This window comes from Poecilia formosa, unplaced genomic scaffold, assembly GCF_000485575.1.
Source record: "Poecilia formosa unplaced genomic scaffold, Poecilia_formosa-5.1.2 Scaffold0, whole genome shotgun sequence".
Lineage (NCBI taxonomy): Eukaryota > Metazoa > Chordata > Actinopteri > Cyprinodontiformes > Poeciliidae > Poecilia > Poecilia formosa.
The window spans coordinates 4,690,987-4,707,372 of NW_006799939.1; the positions used below are offsets into that span (position 1 = coordinate 4,690,987).

At 38.4% G+C, this 16,386-nt stretch overlaps 1 protein-coding gene across 1 annotated transcript in view; it reads left to right on the forward strand.

Moving 5' to 3' along the window:
• The first annotated feature begins 3,519 nt into the window (after positions 1 to 3,519).
• Positions 3,520 to 16,386, forward strand: part of znf236 (zinc finger protein 236) — a 62,266-nt gene continuing 49,399 nt past the window's right edge. Inside the window, exons 1-6 of the mRNA XM_016676396.1 lie at positions 3,520 to 3,624; positions 6,098 to 6,204; positions 7,424 to 7,588; positions 7,681 to 7,859; positions 10,026 to 10,156; positions 12,437 to 12,609. Coding sequence (XP_016531882.1) covers positions 3,573 to 3,624; positions 6,098 to 6,204; positions 7,424 to 7,588; positions 7,681 to 7,859; positions 10,026 to 10,156; positions 12,437 to 12,609 — 807 coding nt within the window. The 5' untranslated portion in view covers positions 3,520 to 3,572. The remainder of the gene's footprint in view (positions 3,625 to 6,097; positions 6,205 to 7,423; positions 7,589 to 7,680; positions 7,860 to 10,025; positions 10,157 to 12,436; positions 12,610 to 16,386) is intronic.

The following is a 16,386-nucleotide window of genomic DNA, read 5'->3' on the forward strand; positions in this document are numbered from 1 at the left end:
TGATCTTTCAGACAGGTAATGTTTCCTTGAACAGTCTAATGTCACCGAGGTACGAAATCAGATGATAAATCTTTAATTGTGTTGGCCTTTTTCACAGGACACCTCATCTGCAAAGTGTTGCAAGCAAGCACCCCATTTCTAAGTCTGACTCACGTCTAGCACCGGCCTTGTGGAAAAGACCCGACCAGTATCACTGATGTCAGGGCCAGCTGGTGACACTCGTTAACATGAATGACAAGACGAGCAGAGGGACGGGGAGCAACATCTCGCTCACTTGCTTTTTCCTCTCTCTCTGCGTGTTTTTCCCAACGTGAGACATCAACACATCTCCAGTTCCTGCCGGCCCCACTCCCAGAGCTCATGACAATTGCAATGATTGATCTCCCTCCTCTTGACTGCGGTGCAGAGGGAAGAAAAGAACACCACAGTGCCAAAAGAAAAGGGAAAGGGAGCAAAGAGGGGTGTGAGAAGTCCCCACAAGGTCAGAGGGATGTCCATTCCTTTTGTTTTGGTACGGGCAGATCGGTGGGCGCGCACAGGCGTGGAGGGGCGCGTTTGAATAACCTGTGGCCCAGCCAGAGGAACAGATGTGCTCCCAAAATGAGCGTACTCTCCGGCTGGTTTACTTATTCACGAAGAGTGAAGCAGCTGACTTTACCTGTTTGGAAAATGAAGAAAAACACAGGCGAGAGTCACCTGTTGGGTCTTATCTCAGAGGAAAATGTTGCTGAGACAATCAGGCTCTAACAATGTGATTTATGTCCCGCAACATCCACATCCACACAACAGATGGGCATCTATTTATGGCCATGATAGCAGGCTCAAGTTACATTATTGTGTGGCTAAGCATTTTTTTTTTATCTGCTCTTGCAATATAGGCTCATCTCTGATTGGCTGCTTCTTAAGCATATTGCTAAAATCCAAGAAGGGATTAAGCAAGCCTCACTTCAAAAACCAGATTTGTAGAACCTCTGAAGCTTTGAAATCTATTATTTCTCCATCAACATCAAGAGAGTTAAGACCGAGGTGGAGATTCCATTTCCAGCAGAACAACCCAACTATACAGACTGAGCTACGGTGGACCTTATATGTTTGATTGACTAGCAGAGTCAAAGCCTAGAACTAAATTCAAATGAGAATGAGTGACAAGGTTTGAAAATCAATATTTAGAGATGTAGTCAGTCTGCTCGAGCTGTTTTACAAAGGAAAAAACCATAGTGAGATAGGCTGGCAAGTGGTGCAGTTGTTGGTATGTTTTGCTGCTGTTTGCATAATCAACTTGTGCATTTGCAGGTTGCTGTCAGCTATTCTGGCTTCTTTCCACAGTCCAAAACCTTTATGGTAGACTGGCCTCTGGTGAATTATCCAGATTGTACCTTACCACTTTCAAAGTGACCACTGGAGATAGCCAGCAGCTCCGTTGGTGATCATGAGCAGATAAGCAGGCATAGACGATGGATAAGTGAATGGATAATAGCCACAACAAAGCCAATTCTAAAAACCATTGACCCTTTTCAGATTTGGATTTGTAATATAGATTTAAAACTTTGTATTTTCCCTCCACTTCAAAGGTATGCACAAAAATATGTTGAGGATCGTGATTATGTTGTGGCAAAATGTTGAAGAAAAAAACCCTCAAAGGTGTGAATACTTTTGAGAAGCACTGTAAGCAACTGTGTGATGTATTTTCCTGCATGCCTTTTCGTTTGCTCTCAGGTGTCTGAATGTGGAGTTCAGTTTGCACTGTAGCCTTGGAACAACAATATGTGTGGCACACACCCTTGGGATTTTCTATGTGGAGTTTGCATGGATTGTTCTGCCCATGAATGCTTTACAAGCACACAACACAACACTAGAGGAACCTTGTTAACCACTGGCAAAATCACCAGCAGCACACCCTTGTTCATGTTCCCTGCTGCCTGACATAAACCAGCCACAGCACCTCAGAGAACAGGATTCGTGAGCAGCAGGAAAATCCTATATCACAAGCAAAGTCGTCTTAGTGGCGTTTGCAGGATTGTTGTCAAGTAAATGACCTAACTCGTTTAAAACTCACTGCCTCCCTCTGCTGGCGATAAAAGATAGTGAAATCAATTATGGATGTCTTAAAGTCAATTGGAGTTTGTCTAAAATTAGATAATACATAATTGCTATAATTTATTTTAAATTAGACAGAAATACACAAATAATACATTGAATCTATTATTATTAAAATATGTTTCTGAAACAATTTATTTGATGACAGGTTAAAATTTCCATCAGACCTACTCTTCAAAGTCATTTAGCAACACTACACATGCTCTACTCCTTATTACTTTTATTATATTTCAGAATTTAACATCTGATTATATTGTACTGACACAATATAATCAGATGTGTCAGTACACATCTGATTATATGTGTACATAAATAATTATGTACATTTTACAAGTTACATTTTACAATGAAATATAAAAAAATATTTATTTATTTACATAGTATTAATTTATGAGCTACAAATGGGTTTGCATTTTAATTAATGGAATTAAATGTGACGTTATTTATCTGAAGCAGTTATTGGCATGGAAATAACCACTGATTTATTTATTTTTCAATAAATCTATTAAAAATATTTTTAATAAATTTATTTATTAAAAATCGGTTGGAAATGGGATCCAACCAACCACACACATGTAAAACTTGTATCATTTGCCACAGTCCTCTACGTCCTTGCACGCACAAGGTTTAACTATGACATATATAAATATTATTTTTAGAATTTATTTATTTTTTACGTTGTGGCACTTTTTCCTCACCCTATGTTCTACAGTACACAGAGATGGACAATCGTACACATAATTTGATGAAAACAGAATTGAATGAAAATATTTTTTTAAATATACATATTTTATGTTGATCTTTTTTCAGATAATGTATTTATTTTGCAATTTAATTGTATTACTACAAAAATATCTATAATGTATTATGTATCACTGTGGCACCCTCCTCATAGTATTTGTGAGTTGAAACACATCAGAAAATGTTAGTCTCATGCCGATAAAAACCCAGTTAAAGAACTCATGTCTCTCCCAATTAAATAAGATTTTTTTTAGTTTTAAACATACAATTAAGACGTTTTTGTGCCTCAGCAAAAAGATGTAGAACATAAAAAATTGCTTTTGTGAAATAAAGTTTTGAATAACATTTGTATTTACATAAAGTTCGTGTTAATTTTTTTTTCAGAATTTTCTTTTCAGTAGCCTATAAATATCAAAGACTTTAAGATAGCTTTCGTTTCTTTGACTGATCTTTGAAGTTTTGAAGTGATCCCATCCCACTATGAGACCATATTTGAAATTTGAACGTCATTCCCAAATATTTCAACAAGCACACTTATTTATAGTATAACTATATGCTCATCTCTACAAAGTTTAGCGTATTTCTGAAGCTGCATGTACATTGAGACAAACGGTAGATGTCTCTCTACTCCGTGTATTTGAGAGCCTTCATTGAGTCGCTACTGTCTACAGATGACCGAATCGCCATTTTGGAAGCGAATCGTTCACAGCACAACCGTCTTGAGCACAGGAACTATGCCGCGGGGCCGGCCTCGCAAACTGAACCTAGATAGAAAGGACGAAACAGGTAACAAGTACCAAAATGCAAGAAATAAATAGCACTTATTATGGGCTATCCAAAAAGCCGGGTATTATTTTGCCAAGTATCTCCGTAGCCTATTTATTAACACTTGAATGTAGTGTATATAGTCCCCGGATATAGTATTGCGTGTGGGCTTTGCTTTGTGCGGCGAAGGAGTGATTGAGGCGGAATGATATTAATAACGTTTCGGTGGCTCTTCTTATTGGCTTCCAGTGTAAATTGGTGTCCGCGAAGAGAGGAGCAAGCTGTGGTACCGCGTATTGTTAGTTAGAGCGAGCCTTTTTAAAGGTAATATTTGTTTATACGGAGTTCGTTGTTAGCTTAATGTTGCTAACTAGCTCGCTTTGCCACCATTAGCATTACAGTTAGCACGCTAAACTGTTTGCCCTGGTTAGTTTGTTGCTGTGGAGCGCCGTGGTGAAGCTTTCCAGGCTCTCATGGATTCAGCTCCTTACAAAAAAGTTGTATCAGCCTCAGTCGTCACAACGTGACAACATAAATGTAGAATTGCATTAGTTTAGTCGTCATTTAAGTGTTATATCTGACGACATGCATTGTTATGATACGTTCGGCTTTTCAATGTAAATGACATATTGGAGAGGTGATGCAAAAGTTAAAGATATAGTCGAATATACATCCCACATTAGTGAATACATTAAGATGGAGTCGCTTTGCTCGACCAGCCTACTGTTAAAAAGTGTCGGAAAGCAGCTAAAGTGGGCGTGTTGCACCCGGTTATGAATTGATACCAAGTTGAATGAGTTCCACACAAACAGATGATTTGAATAAAGTGATACGCAAAATTTGGAGTGCTATTCGTGCAGTTTTTGTGAGCAAGAACAACTATAGTAATAAACTTCATTCACACTTAGACTAAAAAATATTCATCCTATACATTTAAAACAATCTTTTAATTTTGCCAACATGCTCTGAAAGAAAATATAAACCTTGTTGAGTAGCCTGGCTTGGGTCAGGAACTGAAGATTAGTGATAGCACTGAGTAGTTTTAGATAAGATAAGACATCTAAAAGGGTCTGTCACAACAAGCAAATGCTGTAACACCAATAAAGGCTTTTCTTTTGTTTATTTAGAGGGGTGTTTGAGATGCTGTGTTTGTAAAAATGTATTTTAACATGCTTTGTCATTTCCAACCATTTTTGGCTGAATCAAAATCGTATAAATGTAAATTTGCTTAACATTTTTGAGCCCAACTCCATATAGCATGTTAACAATGTTAGAAAGTGCAATTTGTGGTTTAAAAGCAACTCAGTTAAAACGCAAAAATAGGATACATTTTAATACATGAATGAAATAAGATTTTTTTAAAAAAACCCTTGAAATTCTAAAAGAAACATTTGGAGGCACAAAAAAAGCCTTCTTTCAACTTTATATGTTTCTGATTGTTTTTAAAGTTGAAAAAGGATATGCCAATCTGATTGTTTCAGACTGTTACAGATCATTTTTGGCCTAATTGAACAAGATTGCTTACGGTTAGTTTTTAGCTATTATTTGTGTTGTAGTTGTCGGAAAAGCTTTGACCCTAGGACTTGACGCACATGAATGTGTGGTGTTGGCAAATCTAAGCTTTGACCAATGCCAGTACAGGCTTTCAAAGAATTGTAGAATCAATTTTGATATTCAGTGGTGGCCAATAAATCTACACAAAAATGGGTGCCACGTTTTCTATCTTTTTTTAGTTTAAGTAAGAGGTCTAGCTGATGCATTTTGTATCATTTTAGAGGTGTGTTGTGAGGAGGAATACATAAATCTAGAGGAGAAAAAAACATAGCTTTCTCTCATTCTCTTTTAGCTAAAATTTACCAGACATTGCTGTGTGAAATGCAAGATAAACTGAATTGACAGACTTTCTTAAAGGTTAGATGATTTTATAAATTGTTAGAGGTTTCCATCGAAAAAAACTGAGATGTCCAAGGATGGGCTCCTGAGGCACCCCTTACACATCACCTTTATTGAGGATGACTAAAAGTTTTCTGTGGCCACACTAAAAGATCTGTCCTGAAAATCAGAGTAAAATCAGATGAAAAATGTTCTGGGAATGCCAGCCCAGTTATTGAGATAAATTTGATCAAATCCAGTGATACACGCTTGATACTTTTCCCGCAGCAGACACTTGCTGTTTCTGTCCCTGTGCTGAGGTTTTCTCTAAAACCAGACTGGTATATTCCCAAGTCATTTCTAGTAAAGAATGTAGTTAATTGCTCAATAAAGATCTTCTCTTCATTCTTGAGAAGTAAAGGAAGTCTCGAGATGGGCACAAACTTTTCGAAGTAACTAGGGTCAGATCAAAACGTTGTATTTCTCTTTGGTAAAGTATGCATCTAGTTAATTATTTAACAAGTAATCACACTGCCTTTGCCGCATAGATTCATGCAAGATGCAAGAACTTTATGTGTTCTTCAAAAAGCCTCTTGACCCGCTGTTTCTGTTTCTCTTACAGGTTTCAGTGATGGGTCGCGGGAAAAGAAGTGCACCATCTGCTCCCAGACCTTCACCAAAGAGAGCAAGCTACAGAAACATCTCCGTGAACATGAGCTTAACGATAAGGTAATCTCATGAAGTGTGAGCTTTCAGTTACGGGTCGCTGCATAGGACCGGCCTTACCGTGGGAAAACCACATGTCTTCTTTACGTTTGCTCTAAATGTGCTGTATGACTATTTTGGTAAATATTCACCATAAATTCTTACTGGAAAATTGATTGATTTCAATTTGGATTTTTACACCTTGACTTTTGTAGTTAGCATTTGATCATACATTCGCTTGCTGAAGTACTTGTATCCAGTTGCGCCCCCAGGGGGGTTATGATGGGGCCACTCTTGAGTAATGTAGGCCACCCCAGAGAATCATGTTGTGCTTGTAGAACAACAGACAGTCATCTTCTTCATTTTAAATGTAAAATCTAATAAACAATCCTATAAAATTAAAAATAAATTTGTAGATGAATTCACACACACACACACACACACACACACACACACAGATTCTAATATACATTTTTTTAGTAGTGCCCCCACATCCCTTACATGTTTTTCTGACCCGCCATTGTTCCTACTCATTAGTCTCATCCTTCAGACAGCCGTGCAGTGACTCGTTGGGTCAATCCGGCTCTTCATCTCTTTGGAATCCATAACATATGTAGTTTTTTAATAACTTGGCATACCTTGATCCATTTAACCGGCCAGCGGCAACTTTTGTCCTGAGTGTAAAAATTTGTCTTGTCACATTTAAGTTTTGATCTTCCTCTTTTCATGAACAGCAACAGCCCTCATTCTTTTCCTGAATGCTTGACATCAGGTCCTGCTCTCAGTGGCTCAGGAAAACCGCTTGATTGTCTGATTATTATTCATGTAAAAAGAAAGTAATAAAATCCACTCTTCCACTTTGCTGCATGTGTGCTTAACTGCCTTTTCAAATGGAAGGACTCCATTTCATTTGAATTCTCTCCAGGCTGAAGAGCGGCAGCCTCGCCGTCTGTCCCCCTGACTGAGACGCAGGAGTCAGTTTAACTGACTGGATTTAGAAATGAAGTCAGCCGACCCCACAGACAGAAAGGAAAATTAGTTTTGGTGCCACTTTCACCTCATTGAAAATGCTGCCGCTCAGTATTACTGTACTTTTTTTATTGTTTTAGACACATTCACTCTATCAACTCTGTCTCTTCCACCTGTTAAGGCAACATGAACTGATTCAGGAAGGAAAACGGTCGAGTCTGCTATCGGTTTGCGTTATTGCTATCACATTACAACCTCTGCCTCCTCTCCGCAGCCCAACCGCTGTGACCAGTGCCCGCAGACGTTCAACGTGGAGTTCAACCTCACGTTGCACAAGTCCACACACAACACGGCCGACTTCACCTGCCCTGTCTGCAACAAGAAGTTCTCCCGCGTCGCAGGCCTCAAATCCCACGTCATGCTGCACAAGAAAGAGGAGGTGAGCTCACCTCCTCCGGTTTGCGTTCAACGGCAAACTTTACTGGCTATTGTTTCTGAGTCTCGCACTGCGCTCTGCTCTGCTCTTTGCAGAACCTCATCTGCTCGGAGTGCGGCGACGAGTTCGTCCTCCAGAGCCAGCTCTCGCTGCACATGGAGGAGCACCGGAAGGAGCTTTCGGGCATTAAGGTGTACACCTGCAAAACCTGCAGCAAGGAGTTCAAGACGTTCGTGCAGCTGAGGGAGCACACAAAGAGTCACGTCAAGATGAGGTAAGCCGGGTTCAAAACTAAAGCGAGTTTAAAACTACAGATGCACCCGTTTGCTTTTTTCACTTCCGATACCGATATAGATACCTGAGGTTTACCGGTACAATCCGACACGGAAAAACAGCTGAATTGACTTAAAATGTTTATTCTTTTTTTAAACACAGACTAAATGTAGTGAAATACAAATGTATTTGATGTCTCTGGACCAGTACAGTACACTTAAATACAGCAATGGCTTCACAAGCTTGGTCAAACATGTAAAAACTGCACAACTTTAATTTGTTCAGTCAGTGCAATTAGGAGTATAAAAGCCAATGTAAAATGAAAAATAAAGAAAAATAAACGGAAAAAGAAAATAGGTTGACTACCTTGGTCAAAGATAAACTGTAGCAAACGTTCAAATGGTTCAGAAAGTGCAATAAGGAATTCAAAATATAACGTAAAATACATAAAAAAAGCGTGACGGCGCTCAGAGCTAAAAGCATAGAATTAGACTCAATAGATCTTCCCCTTTGAATCAGACACATTTTCACTGATACATGATCTAGAATTTGTTTCAGCTTCGGGACCGATACAGATATCAATATCTGATTGGTGCATCTCTATTTAAAACTCCATTACTTTCAATCTGTCAAGTTTAATAACACTTGCCAATGTCTCTCTCCTGAGTTCAGGTGCATTCGTTAATTTTAGATATTTCCGAAAACATAACTTATTTCAGTAACTCAACTCACCAAGTGAGATACATTATATAAATTAATTGGTTTTATTTCTTTAATTGCCTTTATTTCTGTTCATCGTTCAGCGATGGTCTTCTGCCTATAGCTAATCAAAACATGACATTCAAGACTAGAATATCACATCAGACCAATGAAACATTTTGTAAGTGGGCCCTATGAAAAGTGTTTTATGCGGTTTCAAAGGTTCTCTTCCGAAGGTACTTCTAATCTCACAAAAAATGAGACTCACTGTCATTCAAGTTATTGAATATGGCGGCACATTAATGTGTGATTTACTTTGCTCTTTTTAATGTTGGAATAAGCTGTAAACATCCTGAGAGCTGGAGGGCATCTGAGCCCATAGATACTTGTAATTCACCTTGAGCTTTTGACATATTACAGTCACAAAAGTTTGTATATCTTATACAAAAATATAAAAAGATGATGGGTAAATTATCTTCCTTGTGACATAGATGTTTGTAGAAAAATATTTCCAAAAGCCTATAAACATTTTCCTGGTGCTTTGAGTGTTTACCTGTTATAGAAATTCAATGGTTTTTGGAGTTTTTTCCATGGAAAAAAAAAATTGAAAACCTTCCAAAACTTCCATTTAATTCTAAAAACCAGGATAATAATCACGTTTTTCAGTTGTACAGTCAGTTGTATGCGGTTTTTAAAAGCATGTTTCTTCTTTCTTCAACTTTACAAATATGTGCTAGTGTGTTGGTGAATGATGTTTTGTTAAAACATCATTCACCAATCATGGTTTTAGGGGTGTGAATACTTTTGCAAGTCACTGTTTGTCGTCCAGCGAGAACAACATGTTTGCAGAGTAACCGCACTAAAATTAGTTCTGGCAGTAGTTCTGCTTGTTAGCTGTTAGAAATGAGACAGTAAAGCAGAGAATTGGATGGCGCTGAACTCTAGACTTTGCTGAGCATTTGTGTGGCAAGGGATATACAATTCGTTGTGACTTGTACAGCTATTGTTGGACTGGCTATTACGTTAGTTCGGCCTTCTTATCGCCCCTGTGAATGCAAACAGAAGAAAAGTCCCCACAGGTATGTGTTCTTTTGGAAAGCAAATCTGGGTTGATATTCTCAGACTCCCCTCAACAACTGGGTCTAAAAAAGTGCCTGATATGGTGCTAATGAATTTAAACCGGCTACCGAGGTACCTCACAAAAATCAAACTGTATTTTAACCATTTTTTTTTAGCTTGTGTTAGCATCTAGCATGTCAAGTCATGTAAATAATTAAATCCAAGCAAAAGACACTGCTTACCCAATTTTTTTTAAATATTAGAGCAAATCATGATTTGCTTTAAATGAACTTAAAATACTAATGACTGATTCAAAGTTAATGTTTTCTTTGTCAGTGACGCGTAAGGTTTTTCAAACTGAATGCCACCGAAAACCACCTACAAATCTTTGTACGCTTTTCCTTCAAAGGGCGCTGTCCTCTAGCTCCAGAAACTACAAGAAAAACATCGATCGCAGCGGGTTCACAAACAGCTGCCATCACTGCGGAAAGGCCTTCAAAAAGCCCAGCCAGCTTGTCAGGCACATACGAATACACACGGGTGAGTGAGAAAGCACAGAAACTCAGAAACCTCTGCGCTCACACATCTCTGATCATTCATTTTCAGGAAAAAAAAAAAAAAAGCTGCAGGAAAATAGGAGTATATTCATTCACCCACACATGGTGTTTCTCTGAAATGATGAGTTTTCAAGTGTGTTTTCTGTACTGAAAGAAGGATTTATTTCACTTTATTACAGTTGAATAAAATGTACATTATTGATCCCCAAAGGGGAAATTGCTTTTTTTTTTTCGACAAGCTTTTCTGTTAAAGTATTAAATATTAGCAAATACAAATATAACCATTGGTGATATAAAATGTATAAAAAGAAATATATACATAAGTGTGATGTTATAAGTCATTTAAGTATGACCTAAATATAAAATCAATAAAATAACAAGTATGCACATGAAAATATGTTAATGTATAAATAAATCTATAAATGAGCCCAGAGTAATCTTGGACTTCAGGACACTCTGGGCGTTGTATAATCAACAACAAATTAAGCAGTTTAACTCAATGTTCTGAGCAGTGGAAACTCTTAGAGTGCCTTGGGAGTGTGCATCAGCGAGACAGCTCCTGTGTGCCTCCTTGTTCACCGTGGTAACCGAGAACAATTGCTGGAGGCGGATTTGGAACAACATCTCAGGGATGAAGGGAGAAAACCGTGTGGGGATCTCCACAGACGGCTGCTTTAAAACGCTGTAAACTCCATCTTGACATCCAAGGACTAGTCTGAATGTAACCGGATATCTGGGCAAACATTTTTTTTTACATGTTTTGACTTTTCATACACATTAAAAGCTCTGTTTATTATTACTAAAGACAATTATTTATGAAAACTCTGGTCAAATTGAAGATTTGAGAAAGCCCCACATTTGTTAGTGTATCAACATTAGAAAACAGATTTTCCCATGCATTACAATCTGTCTACACGTGTGTTTTAACACAATTCCCAAACGACATTGTCTTATAATTGAGCAACTTTATATTCTAATACGTTATTTAAAAGTAATTAAACCGACTGACAAAATGAACCTGCTGACGCCATGTTAAATTCCCAACAGGAAGTCTTGATTGTTTTGATGGATTCTGATTGGCTGACATTGGTTTTTATCTTTGTACTACACTGCCCCCTATGGGTTTGGCATGTTTAAAACAACATTAGTGGTGTATTTGTACGAGTTCATGTGGATGAAGACTTTATAGTGTGTACTATATTTTTTTTACACAATGTGGCAGAGATAATGGTTTTCAGAAAGACCTGGGTGCGTGCGTAACAAGGCCTGAGTCTGAAGTGAACGGATTACAAAACCATTCCATATTTTTTTACACCTCAAGGTCAACAAAGTGCTGCCAGAATCCCTTGTGCAGTTTGCTCAGTTTATCTGCTCATGGAGAAACACTCCCAAGCCCTGCTTGTAAATCTCCATCCCTTAACCACAAGTAGCTGCAGCAATGCATTATGGAGTATGTGGTTTTAATGATAAGAGCTGAATTACCTGATGGCAGGGCATTTATTATAGGTGGTTAAATCAGAGTTATACACTATTGTGTGTTGGTTCAGAGCAAGTTGAAAGGGTGTGTTAATAGACTTTAACCAGCTGCATGTTTTAGAGCGTGGTCCAATCAACCAGGTTGTATTTTAGCTTCTGATTTCTTGCTTTCATAGAAAACTCCCCCAACATAAGCTCAACCTTCTGCCGTGTGGGGTGCAAGACGCTGACACAAATAAGAGATGTGGCAGTTTGTCTTCTTGATTGGAGTCTTTTATGTCCCCATTAATGCAAATCTGGGCAATATCCGACGGCGTAGTCCTGCTCCAGCATCAATGATATTTCTCCCCGACAAAACATCTCAGAGTTGGCCAACTTTTCTTATCCACGGGTGAAAGATGGCACATGTCTTTTCGCTCATCTGCGATGCAAAAAAGCAGGGCGGGCAGAATTTTTATGTGCTGCTTCAGTTGCTCTAATGCTCCTTCATCTGTCTGAGTTGAGGATGATCCTGAGCAGCAGCTTTCATCCACATGTTGATCGCACATCATCCAGGTGTTAATGGGTTCGGCTCCATAAGCGGCGGCGGCTGAAGCTCGGAATCCATATCGGCCTGTCAGTCGATGAGGTCGGGAGCTGCTTTTGGGATTTCTGCAGAGGCTCGAGCTCTGATTTTTCTCCCATAAAGAGATGCTAGTTATGCCATTGTTGTTCCTTTTTGCATCAGAGATGATAATACTGGATGGAAATTATTTACTGTCTGAACAGATTGTCTTCTGATTTTCAGGTGAAAGACCCTACAAGTGCACCCATTGCAACAAGGCTTTCAACCAGAAGGTGGTGCTGCAGACCCACATGGTGAAACACACAGGAGAGAAACCTCACATGTGCATGTTCTGCCCAGCATCCTTCTCCCAGAAGGGCAACCTGCACTCTCACGTTCAGAGGGTTCATTCTGAGGTAACGCCACAGGACGAAACTGAACCTATTCACTTCATCCTTTTTTTTCATCTGTTTTTGTCATTTAAAAGAAATATTTTATATACTGGAAAAAGCTACCAGTTTGAATCGTCAGGTTGAAGGACACCATCAAGCTGTGTACCAATGTTTTTGTGGTTTTATTTAGTGCAACGACAATATAAAAGATGCACCCTGGCTGCGTATCTGAAAATAATTTTTGTTATGACTTTTTAGGAAGATCTTCTAACACACAAAGTAAAGTGCCTGCCTTCAGGTCTGCAGCATTTTACTTTCGAGTGACTGCAGTGCAACACATTCTCTTTATTGTTAAGTTCAAAGAGTAAAAAGGAAGTTGTGCTTCTTTCTTCTGCACTTTTATTCTTTAATCCAAGCATGATAAAACGCAAGCTAGATTTGCCTGAACTTTGAAGATCTGTCAGCTTTTCCTTGGAAAGCGAAGCGGGGGTTAAGAGATCAAAAGAGGCGCTGATGTCAAAGTATATCCTAGACGCCCCTGAAGAGCAAAATCAGCCTGTGAGGATGTTTTCCCCACTTTGTCTGAGTGAAGATTCTCAGCGTTGTTAGTGGTCGATGCCACAATCTGCCTACGTTCAGTTTCATGTCAGTGTCGGTGTGAAGCACCACGATGGTCTCCATCTGTCGACCAGAAATAACATATTTTAGCTAAAAGGTAACACCGAGCTTCAGTCTTGTGCGATAGCTGATGTGGAAATTTGATGTGCTTGTTGCAATTTCCTGCAAATGGATGATTTAGCTTGAATTGAACCGGTTCTATTTCCATGCTATGCTTTTTGCTCTTTAAACTTCTGCTTCATACATTTGAGGAAAAGTGAGAAATTTGAGAAGACAAATTTAAGGGCGCACAGCTTCACACCAACTTTCAAATTTCACTTTGTGTTTAGGCTTGTAGCTCAGACTAGTTATATCCACGAGTATGTCTGATGTTAAGAAATATGTTACAAAACATAAAAAAAAGAATCACAAGACATTTAAAAACAGCTTAATAACGTAACATAGAAAAAAATCAAACTCTGACATCAGCACATAAAACAATGGCCACCTGCCAGACTTGAGAGATCATATGGCAGTGATTGTAAAATATTTAGGTGCATTAAGGTTTTGCTTCTGCACAAGCTTATCTGTCATGCAGAGACCTGCTGCTAGTGCTACTACTCCATCCATCCGTCCAATCAATCAATCAATCAATCAATCAATCAATCAATCAATCAATCAAATGGACCAGTACCCTTCCCAGAGATTTTTTTTTTATTATTTTTTTTACCAACATTATGGACACCTAACAGACAGCATAAAGGCTCACTATTCTACACATTCAGTTTTGGTTTTACTTATGAGTTATACTTAGAAGAAGAAAAAAAAGACAATATCTGAGTGTTCCTCAGCAAGGTCAAAAACTGCATTCCTCTCTAAAAATACATCAGAACAAATTCAGGACTTATTTTCACCATTACTGCCATGAATGTATTTTTCCCATAGTAGCAGATAACAACAGGCCAAGGTGAGTGAATTATTTCAAGAAGGCAAAACAGCAGGGCCATTTAAATAACACATGCAATTTCCACAAGAGTGCTTCACCTCTCTTGTTTCAGAGAGAGTTTGCCGTTTATGATTTGCTGGCCTAATTGATAAATTGGATGCAGGTGTTTTTCTTGCCTTCGTAGCCATATTGAGAGCCCTGGAAACGGGTTCCTGTTTGCATTTGATTAAGTGCTGGTGGTTCTTCCAGGAATGTGGAGGCAGTAATATTTTCACACGTGAAACAAGAGCTCAGAAGCTTTTTCACCAGAACTGCACGGGCTCCATCGATAAAGGAATAAGAAATCCATTATGCAGATAATGTGTTTCCTGTTTACTCTTCACCTGAGTCATCCTACCCTCACAGAGGGATGTGATAGTGCTGTACTTTAAACCAGTAATTACATCTGTTACATCTCTATTTAAGGGATTTCTTTACTGGTCTGACATGATAGTGAAATAAATTAGATCAGGTTTTTCTAAAAGATTTTAGGGCTGAGTTATTTAATTAATTTAGTAATTGATTTTTAGCTGCAGTTGCAACCTCTGGTACAAATGAGCATGGTACACTGAAGGGAAAGCCATACTGTTGCATTTTAGGCAATGAAATATTTATTTTCCTATTTCAAAAAGGAATTGAAGTATTTATTTGCATTTTCTTATGCATTTCCGTTTACAATTGCCAGGAAAAGCGATACAATAGTTGACCACATTTAAAGAGGATCATATTTTCCATCCAGCCCAGTTGGTTTTTATAGCTTCTTCCTTTTAATAAGGGGAAATTATCACTGTTTTTTTGTATTTACTCCCTTATGAGTAAATACATTTTTTTTTTTTTTTTTTTTACAAAAAGTAAAAATAAATCATAAATGTAGTGGGACACATTCATGGTGCTGTTGGCAGGGCTAATATTAATGAGCTTAAAACTATACAGCGGCTTGATGAAGTGAAGTCTTTTATGGCAAGCTCATCACCCCTCTAGTAATGAAGCAATATATCTGCCTCTGTAATGGCCATTCAGTATGTTTCTTATTGAACTATTACAGGGTGAAACCATGAATTTATTTAGCACAATTTTATCTCTCGCTTCTCAGAACAAAGCATTTCTTATGGAACATTAAGTTCATAGTTAATCTATTGTTTTTTCAGCATCTGAATTCATTGGATCACTGAAAATAGAAAAAGAAAAAAAAACGTTTAAGCCATTGATAGCTGGTTATGTGACATGTTGCCTTCTTTCTTGTTTTTTTTTTTTTTTAACCCTCTTTCTGATGTCACGGCAACCACCATATGTGACAAATGCTCTTCCTACACCCAGCTATGCTCGTTAAAAGTATTTGTTTTACATTTTCGCACAGTCTTAACCTAAAGCTGCAAACCTACAATCAAGTCGGTGATAACACCTTACCGAGTGCCTTTGCCCACTCATAGCTTCACACTCCAAACACTCTCCAACGTTTTCCTTTTGGTTTCCAGAGTGCAGCCACTTTACTTCAGAAAACTTTCCCGGCTTCTGAGAGAAGTCTGTCCGCTCTCACAGATGTTTTCCGTTGCGATCATCACAAAAAAGCAATCAACCCCTTTTCCAGAGTGGTGTGCTCCAAAGCCCATCACTTACTCATCATTTCAGGTGTTGACGTCAAGTTTTGAAAAGTGCTTCCATTCAAAAGTAATTTTCTCTCTTATTTCAGCAGCGCACCTTACTTGCTTAATTTGGATTTTACAGCTGGAAGGCAGAGCCTTAGAAACAGCTAAAGACACCAATAAAAAACCCAGTTTTTTGTTATTTTTTGTTTCTTTTTGCCTGAAGCAAAGTTTTTAAAATTCAGTTTTGTTTCCCTCCTAGTGTAGATTTAGCGATCGACTGAGCTGTACTGTACACTGCTAACAATGCACATGAAAGAATTCTTGGCAAACTAAGAAAACTGAAGCAGATATGTTTGTCCTTGGAGAAATGTAGTCTTCCTTCTCTATAAACATTAAACCTGACGCATCACAGTTGCTGTAGCTCGGGTACTTCCCTAGAGTATTTCCCTAGAGATGCCATAATGAATGGATTCTCACAGCAGCCTTCACTTTTGATGAACAGTTGACCAGAAGCCCTCCTCTAACTTATTAAAAAAAAAAAAGGAAACCCCTGGGTGAATGCACTGGTTGTGCTGCAAAAGCAAAATAAAAAAAGGAATTTAAGATTTATTGTCCTGGCAGAATTACCCATTA